We start from the raw sequence: 17,696 nt of genomic DNA on the forward strand, positions 1-17,696 counted from the left end.
GATCCTAAAAGAATCTGAAAACTAGATTACTGAACAACTCTCAATGGTCTTTGAGGAGTCATAGAGAACTAGGAGTGCCAGAGGATTGAAGTGTTAAAGGCAGGGGGAGGTTAATTCTCGTAAATCCATAGCAAGTAGCTTAATATTGCCAAAACCAGTAATAATACTTCACATCGATATACTCATTTAATTTTTCTCAGATACAGAAACAGAGAGTATCCAGACTGCAGCTAGATAGTTGTCAAGGTCCTTTATGGTATCCTTTGGAAAAGCCAGAGGAATATGTGTGCTAGTTATTAGAACACTATGGTAGCTAATTTATTATTGAAGGCATATACTAAACAGGTGCTTATAAACAACTTAAATCAGTTTTTAAACTTTTTGACTACAACTTGCAGTAAGAAATACATATTACGTCATTACCTAGTAAGCCTACATATGTATTTTTATGTATATGTGCGTATAATTAAAACAGATTTTATAAAACGGTACTTACCCTTACAAAATATATTTTGAAATTTCTCATTCTGTGTGTTTCTATTCATTTCATTAAAAAAACCCCTGCTGGTTGCAACCCACTAAATCAATTTCATGACTCCCTAATGGGTTGGGACCCACAGTTTGAAGAATGTGAATTGATTCAAGCAGAGTGATACTGGTGACTACTGAGCTGTTTTCATCCTGTTCAATCAAACATTTGAATGGAGTTATAGAAGGAATGTTTCCAAATTTGCACATAGGCTAATAAGACAATACATTATTTGCATGATATAACCAGGATTAAGAAATTCCTAGCAGATGAAATTTAAATGGAAAATTAAATAGAAAATTTGAATAAAATATATATATTTTTTGTTTTGAGACAGAGTCTCGCTCTCTTGCCCAGGCTGGAGTGCAGTTGGGTGATCTCTGCTCACTGCAACCTCTGCCTCCCGTGTTCAAGTGATCCTCCTGCCTTAGCCTCCTGAGTAGCTGGAATTACAGGTGGCCACCACCATGCCCAGCTGGTTTTTGTATTTTTAGTAGAGACAGGGTTTCACCATGTTGGCCAGGCTGATCTCGAACGACTGACCTCAAGTGATTCACCTGCCTTGGCCTCCCAAAGTGTTGGGATTACAAGCGTGGACCACCATGCCTGGCCTTCAAATAAAATTTAAATTTAAATTGATATGTACAATTTTGTACTTTATATCTCAAAATCTACATGTAAAGCTACAAATTGTAGATATGCTGCTGCTAAAAAAAATTAATAACAAAAGAAAAGCCTTAGTTTTCAGGTTGATAATTATTTCATGCAGCTATTGTGGTTAATAAAGTAAAACTCTTTATTAATCCTAATTAATCCTTGATGGCCTAATCTGTCCATGAAGATGGAACTTTACGAAGATTACCCATGTAAGGATGGACTGGAGAAGAGTGAGTGTGGAAAAGAGGAGACAGAGGTATGAAGTGACTAGGATCTGAATCAGGGTGGGTACAGTGAGGATGAAAAAAATGGGATGAATGCTAGACCTATTGCCAGGAAGAATGGGCAGATCTATAACTAATTTAATGGTGATAATAATTTCAATATGAGAGGAGAATGGAACCAAAATTATTTGAGAACCCACCACGTGCCAAATGTGAATCATTACTACATTACATGAATCATCAGTGTGATGTTAAGAAAAAAATCCAAAACCAAAGCAAACCAAACAGATCTAATTTGATTTGGGGCAACATTAACAGGAGCTATATTGCTAAAGGTTGAGGGTGGGGTAAGAATTTCCCTCTGTTTTATACAGATCCAAACCCACACCGAATTTGGAATATTCTGTTCAGATAAAGTTTAGAGGAAAGCAAGAAATCTGTTATTTAAAGAACAGGTGAAGGAAGTGGGAATATTTAGTGTGGAGAACTGCTGTTTCCATCCATTCATTTTTGAACACATTTATTCAATGTAAATTACAAGTCAGGCAAGGTAGATGAAAAAAAAAAAAAACAAAAATAATGACACAAAATAACTGTGGGTCTTTTCCAACAGTCAATGAAGGGAGACATTATTGATTGACACTTGCTACTACATTAAGTACCTTAAATGTATTAGGTCCTTTAATCCTATGAAGTAGTATTATCATCCTTATTTTGGGTTGAATAAACTGAAGCTTTGAGGCTAAAGTCATTTTCCCAACATCATACTGTAAATTTAAGTAAATATAAGTGGGTGGTGGAACTAGAATCCAAATCCAAGTTCCATTGAATCTAGGGCATGACTTCTCTACCTCTCTGCAATATTGCTTCTTGAAACTCAGATTCACAGGTTTCTTATCTTTGAATGGTTGTCCTTAGGAAGTAGGGTTATGCAAAAATGCATACAAAATTAATATTCACCACATAAAATGTATTTTTAATCTGGAGATTTAAAAATATACAGATTAGGTATCTTCTATTATTATGTAGCTTTTAATTTAAAATATTGTTAATGTAAATACAAAGTTATTTGTACACTTTCCAGGAAAAGGTTTTGTAGGCCAAAAGGAAACAGACCTGCTGATTTTTCTAAACTTTACATTTTTGGGATGGTATGGAAGACATATAACTGTGCCATTATGCAGACTTGTATGTGGTTATAATTGTAATTGTATGTGGTTATAATTGGTATTACATGTGTTTACAGGTCACGCAACACACATGCCTGTATACTAAGGATACAAAGACACATTGACGATATGCTAGCTGCTCAGCTGAAATTATTTTATGGAATTCTCACTTTCCTATGGGACATGTATTATTATCCCTACTGAAGGAATGAGGAGACTGAAACTCAAATAGCTTAAGTAGATTGCAAAGGTAGTAAGTTGTGAGTGTGACTCAAAGAATCATGCACTTTCCACAGTATCATAGCGCCTGGGAGGAGCTGATCGTCCACTGGAGAAAACTTTTTAATTGGTAAGCTCTTCTAAATATCTCTTAAATTGAATTAAGTATGCAAAAGAAGTGGAGTTTTCCTACTTAGAAATGGTGATATTATCTTTACCCACTATCTTCACTAAAGAAAAATGAGCAGAAAAATATTACCAAGTGCACACACATACTGCTTAAGAAAAAACACAAGAAAATTAAAATGGAAATGTTAAAAATGATGTTAAGCTATTCATTCAGAAAGGAAATACGAAGTTCAGGTTGTCACTGTCTCTCAAAGTACTCATGCAAGAAGTCTAAAAATAGCAAAAGGTAGAACCTGCTGCCATATAGATATATGCACAGTGGGTAAAAAAACTTAGTATGACAACCTTTCAATCTAGATTTATGTATTTTAAAAAGATATCATTTTAAATTTGCAAATGAAACAGTACTCTTAAAAGCAGATGATACTCACTTGGGACAGACAAAAATGTAGTAGAAGGATATAAATGTTACAGGATTTTTCAATTATATAGTATATCTCAAGTCATACTATTATGACTTGTATGTTTTGTAAATTTTCCATACAGTTTCAAGCATTCTAGCATTTTATAATTCAATTGCTATTTAATTTAAATGGACATGTTAGTTACCACTGCTTTCAGAAGTGTTTGCTTAACTACTTTAATAATTCAATCACTTTGGTGCAAGTTTAAACAAATAAACAGACATGCAACCAAGAATTCATCCTAAGCACTGGTTTTGAGGAACTTTTTTTATAACCTGTGGTACTTAGAATTTTACCATGCTCCCATATTCTGGGAGTTAACTTGACTGGCAGGTCCAATTAAATATGAATAATAACAAAACTGATAATGGTGGATTTGTATATTGACCTTTTTCATTTGAGATAACAATTAAAACGATCTGAATATACCTCGAGATACCTAATATCTCTGGTGGCTTTCAATAATCTTTATTGAAAAGGGCAGACCTCATGAAATATTAAAGAAAATTATATCCTTCCTTTCAAGGAATAGTCATGTCTATTTAGTTTTAATTCAATACAAGCAGTATGATTACTAGGTACATTTTAATTTTTTAAAATTAAAGGCTTATTTCTTATCTCTTGTGTCTGTGCAGACATAGATACGTACTTTTCTCACAGATCAAGGCTGGCAGTGAGAATCACCCATGTTTTTAGATAATTTCGAAAGTTCTCTGAATTGTACGTGCCTATGAAAAAAAGAAACATCAATAATTGGCATCATACCTGAGGATCGTCAGGGATTTTGAAAGTATGGGATTTGTTGTTCCCACCAAACTACCCCAGTGTCACACACTGCAGCCTTTTTAGGCTGGGAGGCGAGTTCAAGAGCTGTTTGTTGTTCCGAGCTTGATCCAGAGAGGATCACTGTTTGACAAGTTCTATTTTAAGTAGTGCCTGAATGTGCAGGTGTCAGCCTCTTTCATGGCTGTAGAAGCACCATTACGCTCCATCTGTATTCTTCCCTCCGACAATGGCAGCGATCGGCACACCCCCCCCGCCCCCGCCTCCACCCCGTGCGTTTGGGTTTTCTTGCTTTGCCAGCCCACTTTTTCTTTGGGAAATTTAGGGAGGCAAAACCCGCGGACAGGATTCCGGGAGAAAGGTGTGAAGAGGGGCAGAAAGGAGGTCGGGTCTGCCACTTCCCCTACCTTACAAGGCCCACGTCGGGCACTGGCAGCTAGCAGCAGCTGGGGATGCACAACGCGAGATGGGGAGGAACCTTCCTCCCGCAAGGCGGATATTGGAGGAGAAGGAGGAGGTGGCAGCGAGGCCAAGACACGCACACTGTGTTCCTTCCCACAGGGAAAATCCGTCCTCAAGGGGGGAAAAACACAAGGAAACCACTACCCGCCCCGGCCTCTCCCAGCTTGCCCGTGTCTGGCCAGCAGTACCCATGCACTGCGTCACCTGTCTATCCGTTCAGGGTTGGGTTGGGGGAGGGGACCAAGGGGTGTCGGCGTTGGGTGGGTGGGAAGAGAAGGAGGCGCAGGGCAAAAGGGGTGCACCGAGGGCTCCGCCCCCCCGGAGGCTGTGCGCAGGCGCAGTGGCCGCTACCGCAGGCAGGGGGCGGCAACATGGCGGAGTGAGCGGCGGCGTCGGGGCTTCACAACAACAGTGGCGCCCGTAGCAGCGGCGGCAGCAGCGTCAATAGCATCGGCCACAGCCTGAGCTTCAGCACCGGCCAGCGTCGTGGCCAGCTGCTCGCGTCCTAGGGCTTCTCGGAGCGGCGGCAGCATCTCCGCGGGGGGCGGGCCGGGCCGGACGGACCGGGAGAGGGAGAGAGCAGAGGCAGCGGCGGCGGCAGCGGCAGCGGCACACCTGCTGGGCGGGCACGGCCGCTTGCCCGGCAGCGGTTAGCGGTACCGCCACCGCCGAGAATAAGCCTGCGGATCCCCCGCCGCCTCCGCGGGAGAGAGCGCCGGAGCGGGCCGGGCTGAGACGCAGGCGGGGAGCGGGCCCGGCGCCGCGGCGCTGGTGGATGCTGGGGCTCCGAGGCGACGGCCGGGGGGCGGGGGCCGAGGCAGGTATAACGGTACCGGCGGCGGCAGCGCCGCTGCTCTTCCCTTCTCCTCAGGAGGGGGGCCAATGGCTAGCGAGAAGCCGGGCCCAGGCCCGGGGCTCGAGCCTCAGCCCGTGGGGCTCATTGCCGTCGGGGCCGCTGGCGGAGGCGGCGGGGGCAGCGGCGGTGGCGGCACCGGGGGCAGCGGGATGGGGGAGCTAAGGGGGGCGTCCGGCTCCGGCTCGGTGATGCTCCCCGCGGGGATGATTAACCCTTCGGTGCCGATCCGCAACATCCGGATGAAATTCGCAGTGTTGATTGGACTCATACAGGTCGGAGAGGTCAGCAACAGGGACATCGTGGAGACGGTGCTCAACCTGGTAAGGAAAAGGCGTGCTCTCCATCTGCTTCCCCAGTCCCCACATCCACCGTCCCTAGCGCCTTTCGCTCCCACCCTCCACCCCCAGGGTCACACGCGCGGCGCGTCCCTGGGAGCACAGAGCGTTCAGCCGGTATTGCCCAGCGGGTGACCTGCCTGCGCGCTGCCAGAACCACGCCACCTCCCTCCTCTCCTCTTTCTGGTCCTCTCCTGCCACCTGAGCGCAGTGCCCAACTTAACACCGCTTCTTATCACTTTTTAGGACCACGAGTAAACCAGTCCCCGCGGTGAAGGTTTTGGGTCGACTTTAGAGTTTAGTTAGGAGGTGAGGAGGCCTCCTGTTCTCTGGGGTTCTTTTTCTCACACTCTTAATTGTCCGTGGTGTCGCTCTCTGAGGATGACAGCCTTGCCCCTGGAGCCTAAATTCCCCCGTGCTGCTGAGATGTGAGAAGCACATTAGCTTCCGACTTGAGCAGCTGGGGTGTGATGTTTTCGAGGGAGACAGAAAATGATGCAGTTTTGCATCTGTCTTTAAATATTCCAAGGCCATGATGGAGAGTGTTGTGTCTATCCATCCCCCTCCATCTCCGAAGCAGTCGTCCCTTCTTTGTAATGTTGCCCTGAATATACTGATTTCTTAGTCATTTTTTGTGCACACAAGGTGTGTGAGGACACCAGATCATACAGGTTCATTTCTGTGGTTACCTTCAGTAGCGTGGCATGTGGGTAAAGACTAAAGGAAAGGTTTGAAATGCAGCCCTAGGTTTTGGTTCCTTTCATGATAAGAAGGAGTTACTGCAGAAGTGTGTATGACTTAATGTTTTGCGCTATCTACAGAGAGGCTCAGAAGCGTTTAAGATGTCAGGGAAAGAAATGGAAAGAAATAAGGAGATGAGAATCGTAAATCGAGGATAATTAACAGTAGTTCGTATTTAGTGCTTTGTAAATGGAGTTTTTTTTTTTTTCTTTTCCCTGTAGCCAAGCTTTTTAAACAGTTTTCTCTGCAATATCTAGTCTTTGACATACTGTAAGGTTGGGCTTTGGGAGGCAAGACATAAATCGAGAGCCATCAGTTGAGTATTGTATTTGGTGTGGAGTCACAGGAACATAACAATATGCTTACAGGGGTACTTTGTACACCCATGCAGTCATTTTTCAGCTAAGCAATTATTTTTACTTTATTGGAAAACAGAGAAAGCCGCAGCTATACGACTGGTGTCCTGAGACATGCATTAGATAATGTCTACGGTTTATGAACCTCCTAAATGCACAGAAAAGTTGAAGCTGTTTTTTTCCTTTTGCTAGTGTGTCAGGTCAAAGGAGATTATCTGTCTTCGTTATATTCATTGTTGTTTAAAACAAAACACCTATTTTTACTTTTGTGTGCCTTTCAAATAAATCATCATGAAAAGTCAGTGTAAGTTTGAGGGAATGTCACTAAGTTGATATAACCAAGTTCTTTTCAGAGCACTACTGGAAATACAGTTTTCTTGAGTTTTAATTTTAACTAGTTGCAAATAAGAGGTCAGTACTTGCCATTTCTTTTTAAAAGAAGATAAATGAAATCTCGAACTGTTAGTATGTTAGCAGGTAACTGTATTTCAGTAATTTAAAGGAACACATTTCTAGTTCCAGTTTTGATCTAACCAATATCATTTTTATGTTAGATTATATTAGGCTATTTTAGTAAGTATTCCTATGCTTACTTAATACATTTTAACCTGGTAAGAGGCAGTATAGCTTTCACAACCTGGAAACTGATTTGAATATATAACCAGCTTGGACTCTGCAGCAGTAGCAATGTATGCTGAATCAGTTCTTAACAGATGGGGTTTTTTAGATAGACGGTAGACTAAGAAAGGAAGTGAAATGTTTCTCTTGAGATAAAAAAGAAATTTAACTCTTCAGAGCAGTAAAAATCTGGCATGAAGTTTCAGTATGCAGACATTATTTCAGAGAACTTTACCGTTAAGCTTAGAGTCACTAGAAATAAAGTAATACTGAGATAGTGTATCCAAAATCTACTTAAGACTTTGTAACTGCAATGATATTTTGAATTTAAAGAGTTAGGTTTAAAATTTCTTTGTATGTATTTAATAGATTTTTAAATAGAAACTTTTAGGGAAAAGAATAAATGACAAAAGGAGCTGTTTATTGCTAAGTTGTTAATTATATTAATTACGGAATATAAATTAGTCATTTGAAGTGTAATATTTCTTGAACTGTAGATTTAGGGCTTTATTGTCCAGTACACTCATGAAAATGTCATATGAAAATTTAAGTGGATTCTCAAAATATGTGGAAGTCATGGGCGTTTAAAAAACGAATTATCAAACTTAATTAATCCGATATTTATTTAATAAGTAAAATTCATATAGCCGACACTCAGGATTCGTTCAGAGTCTGGAAACCCTTTAATATTAATCTTAAAATGGAATTTTTTTAATTTCAGTTCTTAATTTAACACACTTAACATAAAATGTTAAGGTCGAAATAGTGATGAAATACCTATTACTGTGCCCTGAAATGACAGAAAAGAACAAGAACTAATGAAACTTAAAAAAAAAAAAAAAAAAAGGAGAGTTTCTACCCTTAAAAAGCTACCCTTGTCTCAGTCACCGTTTCTCAGTATATTTTTCCTTTGTTTTTCCTGTTTATTTTTTCTTCCCTATTGTGAGGATACTCATAAATACTTTGGTTTCTTAGGCTGCTATTTCTCACCATGCCTTGGCCAAAGAATTAAAAGCTGGGCAGAGTGAAGTTTAAGCATCGCACTAAAGTGTAGACTTCTTCAACAGAGCGGTGGCTGTAACTTTTCTGCTTTGTTTCCCAAAGTCTATGAGCACCCATTTTTACTACTAGGGGATTGTGGGAGTTGGTGAAGAAATCACCAATGTAGATATGGCAATAAAAACTGGACGTGACTTTTTATTAGAGATGTATGTATTTTGTTAATGATGTTATAGTGACTTAAAACATTGAAATATGGCAATGGATAATGTTAGGAAGAATAGGTAGATTAGTTTGTGAATAAAGTTACAGTCTGTATTGCTCAAGGATTTGCCATTGTACTCTACTAATGAAAGAAACTGGACTTGTTAACAAACTTTGGCTCTGGAGGAATTATTTAAGTGGCAAATATAACGAGAATTTAACTACAGAGAAGAGATTTTGTTGATTGTTTCAGCTTGTAAGCTGGCATACTCCCTAATCAAACTAATCTATTCTTTGCTAAACACATGTTAACATATGCTTATATATAGCTTTATCCATATTTGAAGTAAAAGGCCATGTAAAATATATGTTATCGTTGTTTATACATGGAAGTTTCTTTATAAACATAATTTCTAGCAAAAATATATTTTTAATAGAGCGATTAATATTTACTTAGTGAAAGAATTAATAATTTTTTGGAGTGGCTTTTTTTTTCTTATGTGCTGTAGTATAATTCTATGATTATAATTATTGAATTTTAGAACTTGAAGATTTTTTATGAATATTGAATTCATGCAAATTTTTTCATGAAATTTTTTCATGGATTTGTTAATTTTTTTCATGAGTTACTGTGCAGTTGTCATCAGTGCTGTCTAGTTGCTAGAAAGATGATATTTCCTCTGTTTATTTTTTTACATTCTAAGCTGGCCATGCTGTTGGCTGACTGGGAAACACTGACAAGATACTTTGAGGGGGGGGATATGTGGTTTACTAAGTTTCTTTCATCTTGGCTTATGGATCATGGTATTTCTTGTTAAAAGGCGTAACTTCGAAGGTCTTTTTTTTGTACTTGGATATGCCAGTAACTCTTCTTCCTTTAGAGTGGGGGGTCGTTTTTTTTAAATTTGCAGCTTTTGATAGCATAATTTTCATTTTAAAAGATATTTGAATTTTAAAAACAAGTGGTCTTCTTACATTTGAATTATATTTATTTTAAAAAATACACCGTTGCATCTTAGAAGCATAGAGGTCTTAATACTAATAAAACCATATTTGTATTAAAATAATTCTCATGCATTTTAATTTATGTTGATATGTAAGCCTTTTCATATTAATTTGAATTGTATTTTATTCTCATGATTGGGTATGGAAAATAAAATTCAGGATTCACATGTAAATGCTCGGAGTTTCAATATCTTAAGGAGTTTTGAGATTTTCCATAGAAAATTTAGTCATATAATGACACTAAGGCAGCAAATATTCTATAGTCTATTATCAATTTATATTAATTTTAAATAAATGTTTTGTGTATTGCTAGCTGCTTTTGGCAAATACTGTGCTGTTAATTAAAATATCTCAAGGTTCTTTACTCTTTTGCTATACTTTTCCCAGACAGTGTGAAAGAATTTATTGGGTCTAACAGACTTAGCCCCCGTTTTGTGTCACTGGTATAGCTGTATTATAAAATTCAATCATCTGCGTTTTTTTTTTTTTTCTATATACGGAACATATTGTTATGCATTAGTTCCAGGTTTTCCATTTCTTGTCTTTAAATAATGTCAGCATATCTCTTTGGCATCATATATCACCCTGTAGCATTGCAGTTATTTATGTGTGTTTCCCTTCCTAGGCTGTGAACTCCATAAGGGCAGGAACTGATTTTATGTATCTTTATTTCTTGTATTTCTAGGCCTTGGATAAGTTAAGTGCATTTGTAGTGTGCATGACACTATCATAGGCAGTAATGATTATGGTCAATTTCTGAAGTTATGTTCAACATTACGGTCCAGACCTAGGATCCTGAAATAAACTCATATATAAACTCAACTCATACAAACTTCATGTATTTCTTATTCTTCAGACTAGAAATATGTGTTCAATGTGTATAGTATTACCTGGCTGTGTAGGCATTACTGCATATGTAGATGTTATTTTGAACTGGCATCCATTAATAAGTTAGAATCTGGTAAAAACTTTTCAGTAAACTTTTATTTATAATCAAAATAATCACATAACAAGGTCATGTTGTTAACAAAGAAAATACATAATGCATTGAAGAGAAATTATAGAAAATACTGTTAGCATTTGTCATATTGCCAAGAATAGTGAACTTGTTCTTGTGTGTCTAGCATACATTTCACCTCTTTGTAGTGGTACCTCAGTTTTCCTTTGATGACTCACTCATTCCCCATTTGTAGTTCAACTGGTTTAGGTGGGTCGACCCCACTGCCTGCCTTGAGGGTCAGACATCTAAGCCAGGTGTGGCAAGAATTGTGGTGATTGGTTCAGGGACAAACATTTAACTCAAGGGTAGCGAGCCTGAGTAGGTTCCAGGAATTGTGCTGGAAGGCTTTCTGATGGGGATGCTGAATGCGTCAATTCTTAAAGAGTTGTAGGTCCCTGTCTTAGAATTTGCCCAAGTGTGAAGCAGACAGCCTCATGATTCTGTTGGAGAATGTAGAGTTCTTTTTGTCTGTGGTGATTATCTTCTAACCATTAAATTATTTCCTTTAAAATTTACTATTGTTATTTATTTCAAATCAGTGTAAGTTGGGTTTTTTTGTCACTTGTAAACAGAAAGAATCCCCAGTAACATAGACGTTAGTATCTGGAAATGACACATTGTAGGAAACAGACCTTAGATTTTGAAATGGAGTGGAAGGCAGTGAGAACTTTGTGATCCTCTAGCAGTTCCTTTTAAGGAATTACAGAGCAGCTATTTAAATTGTCACCTGTGTTATCTTTGTCAATGGAACTACTGAGGTTGGAATTTTAGGGATGTTGGAATGTTTTGGTCACTTTTTGGGGTCTTGATAATGTCTTTTAAGAGAGCAGTTAACTTTGGTCCAAGTTAGCGTGCTTGAAAGCAAAGCAAAAAGAAAATGTAGCCTTTCCAAGGCAGAGAGGCTCTTTCTGCCTGTAGCTGCCATCCAAGATAGCAGGGAATTAGAATATTAAAGCTTTGTAGGTCATAAAGCCCTAAGTTTTTACCCCGTGCTAAAGTTGGTAAGAGGAAAGCCAAGAGTTTAAATTAGAACCAGATAAAGTTCTGTCTGATAAGCTTCTCCCAAGCCTCTCATGCAGCATACGCCAGCCTTCTGACCAAAGTAACAGTAATCCAGTTGTGAAGAGCTTTAAAATACGATGCAACCAGGGAGCAAATGATAGAATAGCTGTACCTCCTCACCCAGTTTATTGTTTCACATTGCTTCAAGGAAGATCATTAAGCTGAGGGTTAAGGGGATAAGAGTATTGGGAAGGCCTATTGCTATGAGACTGAAACTTAAAAGCTGACAAGATCCTGACAGGATTGCTTGTTTTGGTTGCGAATTCAAGTCCTTTGACTTAAGTAAATTGACAAAAAACTTACCAAAGTTTTAGGGAAGCCATACTTGGAGAGAAACCTCAAGTCTGGTAAACAAAGGCCTGTATTCTTTTACTTCTAAGGCAGTTCTAAGCTCCAGCAGTATAGCTGCTAGAAGGAAAATCTGCATTATGGAGGATAAGAAGTGAGATCTTCTGAGATAGTGGTAGTGAATGTATTCATATTGGCTGGCCCAAGGAATTCCATTAGCAAGGACAGGGAATTCTTGTTACTCTGACCAATGATATATGGTTTATGCTTTGAATTAGTTATCATGGTGTTTCTTTAACCTTCTTCACTCTTCTAAGTGCAGTTATTGTTACTTAATGTTCTTTTACCATTGTATATTAATTAGAGGGTATAGTTAAATTTATTACATAGCTATATAATTGGTCAGGTTTGAGGTATCACCAAGAAGAATATTATCATAACACAAAAATTTCAGACTTGAGGTTAGATGCAGTAATTCGACTTTGTCTTTTTTCATCCTCTGGTGAGATGGTAAGTACACTTTCTATTGTGCCTAAGATAGCCATGTTAAACATGGATATTTAAGTAGTTATATGTATGAAAAGAAATGAGTGTCTGAGATGGGTGTGTAGCCAATGACTATAATGTTACAGATTTCTGCCGGTTTTGGCTGCCTAGCATCCATTCTTTCTGTTGTTAACATTCTCGATTTTTTGATATTCTTTTAGGAAGTCATTCTTGATTTTTATGGTCTGGGGCATCATTGGACTTTATCCTGCTTTCCTGGACCAGACACAGAAACTGACATCTGGCCCAACAGTAACTGGTATTGGTTATAAAATTTAGCTGTACTTCTGAGACAGGTTGATAACTTCTTTCTGAGGAAAGAAAAAGGTGCTTTCGCTGGGGTTGCTGAAAATGTTAGAATGTAAGTCTAGAATTGACTACCATCTGCACCATGAAGGCAGATTCTACTTGAAAACAGAGCTGTTAAAGAGGCACCTAAAACCAAGCGATACATTGCTGATGGCAGCTTTGGATCCCCTCAAGTCAGTTCTGTCTCCAGATATTTCAGTGCATCATTTTGCTTTAAGCCAGTTTGAGTTGGGTTTCTATCCATTTGTGCCCCAAAGATTCCTAATATTCTAAATTAAAAAAAATTTAAATACTTCAGGTATTAAATATTACAGGATGAATCATAAGAAAAATGCTTACTTGTCAAAGGACTTGATATGTTTCAAGAAAGAAGAAATATACATGATTAATTAATAGAAAAATACTCACTTTGGCTAAATAAGAACATAAGGTAACAGATAACATGAAAAGAAGTGATTAAAAGAAATGACCAGCTGGTCATGGTGGCTCATGCCTGTAATTCCAGCACTTTGGGAGTCTGAGGTGGGAGGATTGCTTGAGCCAGGGAGTTCAAGACCAACCTAGGCAACAACCCTGGAGGTTGAGTCTGCAGTGAGCTGTGATCATGCCACTACATTCCAGCCTGGGTGATGGAGTAAGACCCTGTCTCACAAAAAAAGAAGTGGTGATTGTTTGCTAGGGCAGGTTAAAATAATCTTAAATATTCTTGTTGGGCTCGTAAACTGTTACAGCTGTTCTGAGTGACATTTTACCAATATGTATCAAGGATTTTAAAGAGGTTCCTATAATGTATTCTTAGTTCTTTAGGCTAAGGAAAAAATACCTGTGGACAGGTATGAAAATTTAGTGTATTTTTATGATATAACATATGTGGCAACAACTTAAATGTTCAACAATAGGAAAACATTAAATATATTATTTTTACGTCTATGTTATGGAATAACAGCTATTAAAACTTACTGTGCCTCAGTTTCTGCATGTGTAAAATGGGATTTCAGCCTCGTAAGATAGATATGCAGGTTGTACAGATTAAATGGGTTAATATATGTAAAATGCTTGGTATATAGTAAACTTTAGTTAGTACTGACTATTGTTTTAATTCTTATCTTGGTCCAGAGAATCACCTGACTATAGAAAGAAGTAATGACTTAACTAAAACTGACCTGTGCTATTTTAGCTTGGAGTACCTGAGCCTGGTGACCTGTCAGGGAGGGGACTCTTAGGTACTCACAGATCATGATGTCCTGCTGAAGCACAGGAGATCTGTTGTCTTGAATCCTGCATAGTCTTTATCAGTGTCTGAGGTAGTTTTTCTGATTTCTTACTTTGAGGAGGGTGAGAAACTGGGGAAGGAAGAGGCAAGAGGTAACAGGAGTTCCTTTGTGTGGAGTCTCTTCCATCTCTTCTGTCAGGTGGCTGACTTTCACATGTAGATGTAGTAAGACATGAATGGTGATCCAAGGCAAATAGTAGCTCCCTCTGGGAGTATTTGCTTAAATATTTAGAAGACTACTTGGGCAACAAGTCTAAGGGGCAAGTTAAAGGATTACAAACTTTTTTGTGACTATTTTAGAAAATAATATTAGCCTATAGTTTAATAGCTCTTAACTGTTTACAATACACTTGTGGAATTGAGCACAGCAGTGTTCTCTAATCCTTACAATAATTTCCTTTTATAGATACCATACCATTCCTGCTTTACATATGTAGAAACTAAGGCTGTAGAAAATGTGAAGTAATTAGACAAGGTTATCTAGGTACTAAGTAGCACAGCTGGGACTTAGACCTTCAGGTTCCAAAGCTAGAGTTCTTTCCCATTGCTAAGCAAATGTAACTAGTACTTAGAAATTATCCCAAAGACAGCATATATGAAGAGATGATGTTGGAAGGGGAGGGAGCAGCCAGCCTCAGTGAGTTGCTTCTGTGGTAGGGAATGTGTCCCATAGACAACTTAGGACAAGCTATTCAGAGGAAATTAAAAATGAATGCAGGTCAATTTAATGGATTTATACACAAAAGTAACTTAGCAAGAACTATACCATGAGTTATTAATATTTGAGTTTTGGGAAATAATTGGTTATATGGTAAATGGCTTTGAATTTTATATGTTTTCACTGGGCATAATGTGGATACTTGAGAGATTACTCTGAACCAGAATAATGGTATGCATTAATATATTTACAGAAAAAGTAAATTCGTGATTTTCTTTTTATATATTGGAGGTAATTATTTGAACCACTATATATACAATATTTGCTTGAATAAAACAAATGAGTTATAGAAGGAATATACTAGCATCTGGATATTATAATTTCTAATAATTGTGATTTCTCTTTCAGTTTATGAAGGTAGAGCAAACATTGATTAATAGCAAATTTTATGGGAGTAAAAATATCTACATATATTTCTCTTTAGCAAATACTTTCATTTTCTGAGAGAAATAACTTGCAGCAGATTAAAAGATGGTATATACATATTTTTATGTCATTTAATTTTTTTACATTTGGGAAGGGAATTGGCATTTATAGATTGGGTTTGGGTTCATATGTTATGTTTTTAATGTCCTCTTCCAACTCCTTTGAAGTAAATGGGGATTTACTTTAGTATAATAACTAAACTATAACTGAGGTTAAGGAACTTGTCCAAGATTGCAAAATTGCTTAGTAGCAGAATGAGATCCAAAGCTGGATCTTCCATTTCCAAGTTTTGCTGTTTAAATACACCATTACCTTTGATAATGATGATGATGACAGTGATAGAATCTTTACATGTCAGGCACTGTGTTAAGCATATGACCTGTGTTGTCTTATTTAATCATCTTGACCTAGAATGTGAAATATTCAGTGAAATAAAGTCATTGTCTTTCTAAGCTAAGCAAGTCTGCTATCTTAAAAGAGAAATGTTTTCAATTCTGAATATATAAACGATACTTGATTATAAAATGTCATAGAATTATTTCACTTAATCTATACTAATTCTTTATAACTTGATCACCCTTTCAAAGTCCTTGAATTTAAATTAAGTATTTAAATTTTTTTAACCTTAGGAGATATGAGTTATCAGTACAATAATGTTTCTTTTTTTAATAATATATTGACTGTTACTTGATAATTGTTACATTTCTCAAGTCATCATATTCTTCCATTTTTTGTCTAAAGAACTGCTCATCTTTCAAGATTTAGTTCTTACCCTATTTAAGTGACATCTTCCCTGATATTACCCTAAAAGTTATTCCTCCCAACCCGTGCTTTCCCATAGAATTTTATACATATTTCAGATTTAGTACTCACACATTCTATTTTAAATTACAGTTGGCCCTCTGTATCCATGGGTTCCATATCTGTGAATTCAGTTAACTTTGGATAGAAAATATGTGAGAAAAAAATGAATGTGGTTGCGTCTGTACTAAACATGTATAGACTTAAATCTTGTCATTATTCCCTAAACCAGGGATTCCCAACCCCTGGGCCATGGACCTATTAGGAACTGGGCCACACAGCAGAAGGTGAGCCACGGGTGAGTGAGCATTACCACCTGAGCTCTGCCTCCTGTCAGATCAGCGGTGCCATTAGATTCTCATAGGAGAGCAAACCCTGTTGTGAACTGCGCAAGCGAGGGATCTAGGTTGTGTGCTCCTTATGAGGATCTAATGCATGATGATCTGAGGTGGAACAGTTTAATCCCAAAACCGTCCCTCCTGAACCCCCCATTCATGGAAAAATTGTCTCCTATGAAACTGGCCCCTGGTGCCAAAAAGGTTGGGGATCACTGCCCTAAACAATATAGTATAACAAGTATTTACATAGCATTTATATTGTATTAGGTATTGTCTGGAGAGGAGTTAAGGTACACAGGAGGGTGTGCGTAGGTTATGTGCAAATACTACACCATTGTATACCAGGAACTTGGGAATCTATGGATTTTGGTAACCACAGGGGGCTCTGGAACCAATCCCCCAGAGATACCAGGGAACAACTGTGTTTGTTTACTTATCAGATGGCACTAGAGGCTCTGAATCTTTTGAGGATCAGAACATTATCTTACCTTGCTATTAGGAGTATTTAACATAGTATCTGGCATTTTGTGGTGTTTAGTGAACTTTACTCTGAACATTTTCTCTCAGCTTTGATATAATTACTTTGCTTGTTTGAGTCATGTCCAGCTTGTGTACAAATCTTAGCTTTGCAGGCTATTCTGATTCTTTTAATTTCTACATTTGCCTCTTGCTTTAACATTTCAGGTTTTATTTTTATTTTTGAGTGGCGGATGATTGGTATAACTACATGTATACAGTTGTCCCTTGGTATCCATGGAAGATTGGTTCTAGGACCCTTCAGGATACCAAAATCCATGGATGCTCAAGTCCTTTGTATAAAATGCCATAGTGTTTGCATATAACCAATGAATATCTTCCCATGTACTTCAAATCATCTCTAGATTACTTATAATACCCAGTGCAGTATAAATGCTAGGTAAATAGTTGTTATGTTGCATTGTTTAGGGAAGTGACAAGAAAAAATGTACATGTTCAATATAGATGCAACCATCCATTTTGTAAAAGAAATATTTTTGATCCCCTATTGGTTGAATCTATGGATATAGAACTCATGGATTCAGAGGGCCCACTGTAAATACATGGTTTATGTTTTTAAAAAAGTTTTCTTGATATTTGAGACGGGTAAAGAGTCATAGTGTTTTCAGATCTGGTCAATGGCCTGACTCTTTCACTTGCATAGATGAG

At 38.1% G+C, this 17,696-nt stretch overlaps 1 protein-coding gene across 1 annotated transcript in view; it reads left to right on the forward strand.

Moving 5' to 3' along the window:
• Positions 1–4,938: 4,938 nt before the first annotated feature.
• The window catches only part of LOC108520819 (neurobeachin-like), a gene marked incomplete at its 3' end in the record, with an annotated part of 416,387 nt that continues 403,629 nt past the window's right edge, over positions 4,939–17,696 (forward strand). Inside the window, 1 exon segment of the mRNA XM_017860362.1 lies at positions 4,939–5,812. Within this exon segment, the coding sequence (XP_017715851.1) occupies positions 5,519–5,812 (294 nt within the window).

Source organism: Rhinopithecus bieti, unplaced genomic scaffold (assembly GCF_001698545.2).
Source record: "Rhinopithecus bieti isolate Rb0 unplaced genomic scaffold, ASM169854v2 scaffold_54450, whole genome shotgun sequence".
Classification (NCBI taxonomy): domain Eukaryota; kingdom Metazoa; phylum Chordata; class Mammalia; order Primates; family Cercopithecidae; genus Rhinopithecus; species Rhinopithecus bieti.